The 11,438-nt window shown below is 31.9% G+C and overlaps 1 protein-coding gene and 1 long non-coding RNA gene across 2 annotated transcripts in view; one reads left to right on the forward strand and one right to left on the reverse strand.

Moving 5' to 3' along the window:
• Positions 1 to 246, forward strand: part of LOC129220119 (dnaJ homolog subfamily C member 17-like) — a 16,703-nt gene extending 16,457 nt beyond the window's left edge. Inside the window, exon 8 of the mRNA XM_054854465.1 lies at positions 154 to 246. Within this exon, the coding sequence (XP_054710440.1) occupies positions 154 to 246 (93 nt within the window). The remainder of the gene's footprint in view (positions 1 to 153) is intronic.
• A 2,881-nt stretch (positions 247 to 3,127) lies between these two features.
• On the reverse strand, positions 3,128 to 11,438 carry LOC129226917 (uncharacterized). Its single transcript, XR_008580814.1, has 3 exons — positions 11,379 to 11,438; positions 9,159 to 9,239; positions 3,128 to 3,364 (listed from the first exon to the last, which is right to left on the reverse strand). It is a non-coding gene; the product is annotated as an uncharacterized LOC129226917 (long non-coding RNA).

Raw genomic sequence — 11,438 nt, forward strand, 5'->3', positions numbered from 1 at the left:
GAAAATATATGCAAACATTAAAATTAAAACAATTATAAGCTATTATAGCTCTCCATAAGCTAGAGTTAAAACAATGATGTTGCAAAATGATCAACAAAATCCATTTCACAAAAGGAATTTATTTCTTGATAATTTAAAACTTTCTCACTGCAGTATTCAATAATATTAATAGCACTTTATAAAGAAAATGTAAACAAAGAAGTTTTACTCAAAATCCTTACTTTTAGATGTGTAAATATTATATGAACCAAAGTTTGAAAATTTTCTGGAAATAAAAATATTAAAAACAAAGTTGAAAAAAAGTACATAACTTTTTTTTTAATTCCTTTATTTTGCAAAAAATACAGTGAAGCACCATTTATATGTTTCTCTTTTATACGTTTTTATCAATTATAGGTTTTTAAAATTTGTCCCTGCAAAGTCTAATACGCATTAACCTATACCTATCATACGTTTTTTCGTTTGTACGCTTTTTTCATACAGTCCCTTCAAAAACGTATAAACGGTGCTTCACTGCATTCATTTCTCAGCGCAAAAATGTCTCCATGATTAAATAGTCTTTTCTTTGTGCAATGGAATTTTTAAAAAAATTATTTCTTTACTTTATGGTACAGTCGACGCTCATTATAATGACCACACATTATAAAGACCGTCCCATTATAACGACCAGGGTAGAAGTCCCAACTTTGTCTCTATAAACTCTATGTTAATTTGCTTTCGTTATAACGACCGTTCTGTATCGTCTAATCCAATACAGCGACCGAATCAGCGGACGCTATTTCTTGTGTTCTTTCCAATAAAACAAATTTGTAGCTTAAAATGACATTGATTATTGTTTACAGACATCTGCCTGAAGTTTTCAATGTCAAATCCAACTTTAAGAGGGGTGGGGGGGGGGGAGATTACCATTCACCACAGCTAGCACAGAAAAAATAATGGGAGGAAAAATCGAGAAAATTCCAGATTCCTAAGAAAAGGGAGTTGACAGATGTATTGGTAGTTTGGTGTTTGAATCTAGTATTTTTAAAGATTTGGGGTTCTCGAGGGGCTTTTAAATGTTTCTTTGGAAAGCAAGAGAAACACAATTTATCACCTATATCTGAAACAGAAAATAATGTTTTGCAAAAATCACATCTGCTAAAAAGGCAGACCTCTGTTTCTGGTTTTATCTTCAGAAATTGTTGTGGTAGTAGTAGTAATAGCAGATCTGAAAGTGTGTAACATTTTCCTCCCTATATTTTCTACTTTAAAACTTGTTTAATATTCTGTCGTAATATTTTGCACACTACTTTTCTAAAAATTCCTATGATAAAAAACATTTGGGCATTTACTTGGGCATGCATGATGACAGTGTACATTTTTTAAATTTATACCTCTTATAACGACCACTCGTTATAAAGACCTTTTTCTCTGGGACGGAGGTCGTTATATCGAGCGTCGACTGTATTAAAAAAAAATATCGTCAGGTTTGTGAATAGGCTTGGGGCACATATGAATACAATTAAAAAATGCAGCACAAGCATCATATTTTAAAGAAAACCTCTTCAGTATGTACATTTATAATAGATGTTTTGTCATTTGTCACTTGAATAAAAAATTCCTTGCTTTGTATGCTTACAACAGCTACAACCTCTTCTGCCATGGGCAGATATAAGGCAGTAACTGCACATTTTTCCTTTTTAGCCTACTTTCCCAGTAAAAGTCAGAAAAAAAAAGAAAAATTATGAAAGAAGGCTTAATGCATCTTAAAAATGTCACGAAAAACAAAAAATCAAAAATAAATATAATTAAATAAATATCGAAAAAATAAAAATTGGAAAGTAGGGTATTGAGATGGGGAAAAATGTCTGTCTGTCCCCTCCTAATAACTTTTGAATGAATAGTCCGATTCGAACAAACTTTTTTTTGTCCGAAAGATCTTGGCGAGGACACCTCATTCCCATGTTTGACTTTTTGATTTGAACTATTTTTGTTCAATTTTGAACAGTTCAAAAAAACTTAACATTAGCGCCTACGGGGAAAACGAAAGTCAATGTAAATTCCGTACTTGAAGGCAGATTTATTTCAAACAAATTTTGTTGGAAATAGCTATTGACGCCAAACTCCAGACTCCGACTCTGAGAATGTAGAGGCACCTGACTCCGACTCCTGTGGCCGACAATTAATCTGACTCCGACTCCCCGACTTCGTAGCTTTGGCAAAAATTTATACACGGAGGACAAATGACTGACTCCTTGGATATTCGTCTCCGACTCCTTTATCCCAAAATGAGATTGACTCCGACTCTGCATCTATGGTTTTCACTGTGAAATAATTATTGTTGATATGATTTGTTTTTATTTTCACGCTAAAGTTTTAATTTAGGTATTCAGTTTTCGGCGAATAAACTCGAAGTCCTTTATGTTTCTACATAACGATATGTGCAGACGATTTTTTTTTTTTTTTTGCCAATGAAAAGTATTTCTTTAAGTTGACATTTTATTGTTTTTATTTATTTTGGTAAGTGCATTAATTCATTTAAAAAATTGTTTTTGGCAACAGGGGAAAAAGAAACATTTTTTTTTTTTGATATGATGTATTTATTTTAATAAGCTTCTTAATTTTAATTATTATTTTTTCGTTTTGAAAGCTGTTAAAGAATTTTTTTTAAGGGGAAAAAAGTGTATTAGCTGCTTTGTTTAAAAGGTGCTGCTTTTTTTTTAATTTTTTTAGATGTGTGAAGAATACTTTATTCCTAGAAATTAGCAAAAATATGTTTGAAACAATTTGCGATTTTAGCTATTTTCGAGAATATTGATCAGGTACTAGAAAGTACTATGGGTATACGGGAAAGTAGGCTCGTATAGTTCTAGACGGAACTTCTTGTTTCTTTTGGCATTTTTGTGATCAAGTGTAAAAGATTGCTTATTTGATTTCCGCTGAAAAAAGGCGCGGAAATAAAGCCTAAATCCAGAATTTCCCTATTGTTAGTATTGCATCCAACAGATATTTCTTTAAATATCTCGACAATTGATTTCTGCAGATACTGCTGTTTACCTGCCCACATAACTATTAATATTTGCTTTTTTTTTAAAATCATTACATATAATTTAGAGACAATTACTTTTTTTAATGAAAAAGAATACAATAAAGAAAGTAAAATTTATTTCATAAAATCAACAACAAAGTTACAAACGAACAGGCAAAACAGGCCACAATATTGGCTGATAAAGGTCACAAAGGTGATTAAAGTTTATATTCATGCAAGTTTCTAATCCACTAATCGTAGAAGATTGATCTCCATACAAAAATTTCATTACTTCCATTTCACTTTGTTCTTCTTCATTAAAATCTGACTTTTTGAAAACAATTCTTTTGGATTCCACTGGAGAAAAAAAAAAATGTAAATAGCAGTATGCAATGAATTCCTTGAGAAGATAAGTAAAACAAATTTTAGTTTATTCAAATGTTGCATTTAAAGGACAAGTATTATGCTGATTAGGTTACATCACCAGTAAGATGTTTTGTAGGTCAATGCATGGCTAGAAAAAGTTTCCATAGTTGAAGATTTATGAGTTATTTTGTTCATTAAATGATCTAAGCAGCCAAAGAAAATAAATATTCATAGTAATGTGTGCTAACACACACATTAATAAAATAATATGTTGGTAGTGTGCTTCCTGGAAAAGCAGTTAGGCATGGCAAACTTAAACTATGTATGTATTGTCACTCAAAGCAACAGCAGGATGTCTTACTGTTATTCCTGAGATTAGATATCTTACTGTTGCTCTAAGGCGACAATACCTAATTTTATCAACAATATGCACTTCTGGGCCCAATTTTTTTTAAAATTTACTTGAAAAAAAGTTATTTAATTTGATTTTTATCAGTTCACTTTTCGGACCTTAACGTATCAGCAATCTATTTCTATAACTTGCAAGTAGAAAATGTCAAATTTTAGTTGTGTGTGGGGGGGGGGGGGGGGGAGAGAGTGCAATTGGGCCAATTTTTATTAACTTTTGAAAAGACATTTTAATAACTGATTTTATCGAAATTTACCTTTATAAACTTATCCAGCAGAAAGTTGAAAGCTCTATTTCTCTACCTATAAATATTTTAGGATCAAAATATTTTTCACTTTTCAGGATTTCCTTTCTAAAAATTAGACAAAAGTTTGTTCTACAATTTTCCAAATGCAGTACAAGATTCATATCCTGTATAACCGTCACAAAAAGAAACTTTCGTGCTACTATAGGTGACTTTTTGAGCAGTCGAGCATGATATTAGGATTCTTGGAGTGGTATCACACTATTTCTGAACATATCTTAAGAGTTTTCTCCCAGACCAAAAAAAGGGGCAGAGTGCTTTCTTAAAAAGGGTAGTAGCAGAGTGTAGTAACTCAAGTGGTGTTATAATTTGGCGGACACTTGGCAATATATCGCCATTTGGTCGTCAAGTTTTGTAGCCAACTTGGCGACAAATTTGGCGGTTTCTATTTTTTTTTTTTTTAAATCTGTTTCAATTTGGCCACTGTTGGTGATATTTAGAGAGTAAAGTATTGAATCACATTAAAATCGCCAGTAATAGGGAAACGACATTAAATTGGAGTAAAAGGAAGTCATGTGATGCACACATCAGTTGTTTTGATTTGGCACAAGCGCTGGTTTACACTTTCAGATGCAAGTCAGCACGGATTTCCATTATTCAAATTATATGAAACTTTTTTTCACAATTGTTTGGACATAAAAGTTAAAATATAAGAAGGTATGTGACTTGAAAAATCGACTTCATTTTTTGTGGAACACTCTAATGTCCTTTTTATTAGCCTACTTTCCCAGCAAAAGACAGAAAAAGAAGAAAAAAAAAGCATGAAAGAAGGCTAAATGCCAGGGTTGGGTTTTGGACTGTCCAAAACTGGTTTAGGACAGGACAGGTGGTTTTTACCGTCCAAAACTATGCTAAAGCTCAAGGGGTGTAATCTATTCAATTCATATTTACTACAATATTTGTAATGCATAAATATAGACATTACTGAGGTTTACTTGATGAGTATTTGATAATATTTTTCTCAAATGTTCATTGCCAATAACTATTACATAAAACTTCCTTATAATAGTTGGTAGAGTTATGATAGGAAATTCACAACAACTAATTTCAGTTCTATTTATAAATCAAAGGAATGTTATTAAATGTGCAATATTTAGGTGCAAAAAGAAACTGTTTTAAATGGTTTTTTCAAAAAGGGTTTTACATGATGTTTTAACAAAAATTCCTTTTTAAATCATAGATGAAAGAACAAGAAATTGATGGCTGAACATTTATATTAATTATAAAACTTTTGCTATTCTTTTTTAGTTCATATTTTAAATATAATACATTCTGTAACTACAAAAAATTGTAATTTATTGCATTTAAATCAATTATTGCACTATATTTTGAACACTTTCTTTTGATTTGCACACATGCATAAATGTTAAAAAAATTTGGTTTATGGCAAAAAAAGAAAAACCTGCATACAAATTAAAATTTTTAATGAATTTAATTTCTGTGCAAACTAGATTAAAATCAGTTGCATAAATAAGTTACATATATATTTATACTTGAATGTTTGCATAGAATAGATACATTAAACAGTCAAAAAATAATTTTGTCTTATTTTAGTCTGTTTTTAGTACCGTGAAACTTGTGTAAGTTTACCACTTGCAGTGCACTATTTTAGTGGTCAACTTATAGAGTTTGAATTATATGATACAATCTAATTCTGTGCCTGAAAATAGCAGTCAACTTAAATAGGTGGTCAACTTTACAGGTTTTACTGTATTTTCTCATAATATAGTTTCTCAAAAAATAGATTTGGACACTTTTGGACACAAGGGTTGTGAACAGGATGATGAAAACCTTGCCAACCCTGCTTTCCTTTGCACACATGCATAAACATAGGGAAATTAGGTTATTATAATAAAAATAACAATAATAAACTAATGCATACAAATTGAAATTATAATCAAGAATTCAAACTCTATGTAACTAGATTAAAATCAGCTGCGTAAATAAGTTGAAAGTTCAAGTTGAATAAATGTTCAATACACAACATTCTTTGATAATTTTTTTCCTGTTTTTGATGTTTTCTCACAAAATACAATTTGTCTAAAAATATATAGTTTTGGACAGGACGGTAAAAACCAAGGTTTTTACTGTAGTGTCCAAAACCTTGCCAACCCTGCTAAATACATCTTAAAAATATTGCGAAAAACAAAAAAAAAAGTCAAAAATAAATAAGACAATTAAATTAATATTGAAAAATTTGAAAGTAGAGTACTGAGATGGAGGGAAATGTCTGTCGGTCTGACTGTCCCCCCCCCCCCCCCACTAATAACTTTTGAGGAAATAGTCCGATTCAAACATTTTTTTTTGTTTGAAAGATCTGGGCGAGGACACCTTATTGCCATATTTAATTGTTTGATTTGAACAATTTTCTTTTTTTTTTTTTGAGTAGATCAAAAAAACTTAATATTAGCACCTACAGGGAAATTCAAGGCAAATATAAATTTCGAGCTTAGAGGCGAATTTGCTTTAAACTAACTTCGTTTCACTTTTTTGTTCATTTTGCTACAAAAGCGTGTTTTTTTAGTTCTTTAAACTATTATTTTAGTTTTCTGTTTTTAGTCTTATGTTGGAGAATTATCAGGCGACGAAATTATTTATAAAACGAGTGCGAGGTAATATCTTAAAGTTAAGACAAGGGCACTCCGATGGGAAGCTACTGTGAGTCATCGATGTATGTTTGCGGAAATCATATTTATATTACTTTGAAAATTTGAGATGCATTTGAATAAAAGTTTTGTTCAACAATGGTCTCATCAGCAACGAATTGCCAATTGAAGGCTCAACTAAATTTTGTCATGAAATTAGTTAAAACCAATTATAACTCATATTCTAATTACCTTGGAACATTGGAACAAATTTTGTCTGATGCAGAAAAATTAAAGGTTTTTGTAGATATTTTTAAATAATTTTTGCGAGCATTTTTTAATGTATTTTTTAAATTTTTTCCTTTTTCACATTGTTGGATTTATGCCAAAATATTGATTAAAATTGGAGGAAACTATCAATTAAAAGAGTTAATTAATTAATTTGATTATAGAATATTGCATTGTCATCGGGTCTGAGGTCGGGTGCCAAATTTCAAAAGAATCCGATCACAGGAAGTGGGCGAAATTTGAGCTGCAAGATTCCGTTACAAGATACATACATGCATACATACATACATACATACAGGTGAAGCTAATAAAAGCGTGTTAAAAAGGAATACAGTCAAACCTTCCTTAACGGACACTCCCAGATAGCAGACACTCCCTTTTAACGGACAGTTTCTCAATCCCCAGACCCTCGAGATAGGTATATAATGTATTTCACTTCTCCTTAGCAGACAGTAAATCAGACGAGTTTCGTTTTATTTTTCTGTGTCTGGTAAGATTTTGCTCAGCACTGCTTTTGTAGCAAGCATTTTTTCTACTCCTTTACGATGTTCTGGGACTAACCAGTACCAATAAGAGGATTAACACCCCCTTTTCTCTGAAAACAGGAGTCTTTTAAGTCGAAGCTTATGAAAGTTTAGCTTCAATTTCAAGCACGAAATTTGAGCAAAAAACAGAAGGAAAAAAAATCTTTCTCCTTTTACACAACACTTTGTTTTATCAGCTTGTATGGCAGAGGAATTCATAAAAAAAAACCTCTTGTGCAACTTAACAGTATCCCTCCCCCTCTAGATTTTGGGAGGGGAGCGTCAGCGTCGTGTCCTTTCCCTTTAGACGCTGATGAGGAATCGGCAGTGTTGCCAGATTGAGTGAAAAGTAGCTACATTTTGCTACCATCTAAAACAAAAAAGGTGCTGACATTGATTCCAGAGTGTTTGACTGGTTTTGTTCAGCTAGGAGACAATTTACAAATGCCTTCATATTTTATTTTTCCGAAAGATTCATCGGATTTTTTACTTATTGGGTAAGTTCACTTATATTCACACTACTCGTTAATTTAATTTAGAACTATATATACACTATGTATTAGAGATAAGAGGCTCAGCCCGGATCCGACAGCCTGAGTCCGAAGCGGGCTCAGACTCAAGCAAAGATATTCAATCAGCAATCTCCAAACAAATTCAAAGCAAATAAATATTTTCCTACTGTGAGAAAATGAAAGGAACATTTAAATCAGTTCAATCAATGTGAAAATTTATCAAAAAAAAAAAAAAAAAAATTAACACTTATTTATAGTGTTTTTTTTTTTTTGCGATAACTATTGCAATCTGTCATACAGTAATGCATTTAAAGTGGAGTATTTTGAGAAAATTTAGAAACTTCTGTTAAAGAAGAACATTTGACATAACATTTTTCATTAACAGAGAGATCGTGTCAGACTGTAGAAGGCTTGGTTTTTGATACAAGAAAGTTTCCTTTGGACTCTGGGTGGGTTCGGATTTGGGTCCGAGACGATATCACCCGGGTTGGGTTACAAATTTTCGGGTTCGGGCAGGCCCGGGCTCTTAAAAATGAGACTCATTATCTTTACTATGTATGTGTAGGTTTGAAATACAAAATTAAAAGTCATTATAAATTCAGACTCCCCAATAGCGGACACTCCTCGTTAAAAGGACAAAAATTTTGGTCCCGACGGTGTCCGCTATTGGAGGTTTGACTGTACTTTTATTTTTAAGATGGGGGAAAAAAAAAGAATAGAAATATGGATTGTTTCTCTACTGCCTCAAAATTTCCAGAAATTTACATATTTCAGCTGGGCAAAACCAGTGCTAGTACCATAAAGAGAAAGTATTTGTCAAATAGGGAGTGGGATGTCTATATTTGGCACCTTTCTCGCCACATCATGGTGAAGTTAAAGTAAGTGTTTAACTAAGATTGGGTGCTTTAGACTGTTGTACTCGCCAAGAAGTAGTGGTAAGAAACTTTCATGCATAGAGCCTAACTATTATCCTAGCTCATGTACTAGTGAAATTTAAGCTCCGTGGACAAATCCTTTTGCATGGACATATCAAACATGATAAATATAACTAGAACCATTTTAAGAGAAAAATACAATCCCTTTAAGAATGCAAATAAATAAATGACTAGGCAGAAGAAAATGGTGAAGTCTGTGGTAAACTAAAAATGAAAGAGGGTTATTACTTGTTTTCAGGCTTCCCAGTTCAACAAACTCAAAATCCTCGGGAGAGACATCTAATTTTTCAAAGCTATCATCTTCAGAAACTGTATTTATAACAAAAGAAAACACACTTATCACAAATTCGGATTATAAAATTTGCCAAAACAGATATTAAAACAGAAAAAAAAAAAAGAAATGTCGTAAGAAAGTGGTGGTTTAACAGGAGTACTTTTAACAATCTTTTAAAATCTCGCTATTAAAAATGACTAGAAGAAATAACAAATGAACTTTGCATATCCATTTACAAAAACATTGAGAAACAAAGGGATGTAAAGTGCCAAAATTAAAATATTGGAGATAACCAGTACAAATAACAGGGGAACCACTCCTCAACTTTAGGGCAAGAGATGGTACTAGTAGCTTTGGTGGGTGCTGCTATACAGCATGATTAAAAAAAATTGAAAGCCTACCTAGGACCAGAACGTCAAACGCATTTTACTCAAAACTTTAAAAAGTCCACTCACATCCCTTTGCTTCTCAGCGCCTCATTTGTACTAAGAAAGATTCATTTATACTTGTGGCATGTGTGTTTATGTATCAAAGTTTTTTTTTTTTTTTTTTTTGCCATACCAGTGGTAACTGGAAGAACTGATTTCTACTTTATGCCACTTGTAGCCAAGTGGCATAAAGTAGAAAACACCACCTAATAGCATTTAGCCAAAACATATGCATACAAGTGATTTTCAATTGTATGAATTATATTTTCTTTCACTTTTAGTTTTCACACAAATATAAATGGTGATAATTTACAGATCAGATAGTCCGTCTTGCTCAGTTAGAGACCATTAGTTAGAACCACGATTCATGAACAAAGCAAATTGTACAACAAGTTCATAATACTTTATCCGAAATTTAGTTTCAATTTGCTAAAAAAATTTAATTTTGTTCAGTACTCTATGGCCATTGCTACCTATCCTATTCTTCAGCTAGTTAGGCTGTTGGAAGTTTAATTACTAGATACATTTTACTCGTCAACTAATTCAGCAAATTTTAGCACTCAATATTTTTTTTTTTAGATGCTTCTATTTAAGTTGTGTATCTTACATAATTAATAACTGAGCTTATATACCTATCTATCTATGTCCGAGTTACTTCTTCCGAACGCCCGTGAACTGAACATTGCACCCAAGTATCGACAGATTCGTAATTCTCCCATTTTTCTGTTTGGCTATTTAACATAATCCCCTGATAATAATTAGCAGTGATGTCAATTATCTTATATAATTAAAACTGAGCGTATCTATGTATGTCCAAGCTTCTTTTCCCGAATGACAATGAACTGACCATCGATCCAGGTATCGACGGATTCGTAATTTTCCCGTCTTCATGTTTGGCTATTGAACATAATCATCCGATAATAATTAGCAGAGATATCAATTAAAAACTATTAATTATGATGCTTGGCTTTCGACAAATCCCTAATTTTCGAAGGCTTTCCTCCATTCAAATTATTATTCAATGCTTCAACTCAATTTTCTGTAACAATGCTTTTATTAAAATTTGTAGCGTGAAGAAAATCATTGAAAACAAAAATCTGTTGCCATTTTTTTCTCGAATATGAAGAAATAAAATTTGGCTTTTGTTTTAAGGCTCTTCCTGTAATCGGAGAGTTTAAAATATTTCCTTTCTGGTTATTTTTCCGCAATCCGCCTCAAAATTTTACCGATTTTTTTAATATTTTTTTTTGTTCATGCCTGATTGTTGAACACACGTCACTTGACATAACTTACATTTTCGAGTAAACCTGTGCAAAGCCGGGCCGGGCAGCTAGTTGATACTTAGATTTCGACATAAAATCCCTATTTTTCTAAAGCTTTCCTCAATTCAAATTATTATTCAATGCTTCATCTCAACTTTCCGTCCATAACAATGCTTTTATTAAAAGTTGTAGCGTGAAGAAAATCATACAGAAAAAAGATATGTTGCCATTTTTTTCTCGAATATGAACGAAAAAAATTCTGGCTTTCGTTTTGAGGCTTTTTCTGAAATTAGGAGATTTAAAATCTTTCCTGTTTGGTTATTTTTCTGCAATCAATACTAATAATTGAACAAATTAATCCACTCAACCAAATGGATTTTTTTGCATAACTAGTATATAATACTCAAAATAACAGATGAAGTTAAGTTCAAACAGTCCTAATTTGTTATTTAATTCAAATAGAGGAAAAGGAAAATATCTTTACCTTCTTTTGATTCTCTGAATGCAAGAATAGCATCCACATTTAGTTCCAGACCTCCACTTG

This window comes from Uloborus diversus, chromosome 1, assembly GCF_026930045.1.
Source record: "Uloborus diversus isolate 005 chromosome 1, Udiv.v.3.1, whole genome shotgun sequence".
Lineage (NCBI taxonomy): Eukaryota > Metazoa > Arthropoda > Arachnida > Araneae > Uloboridae > Uloborus > Uloborus diversus.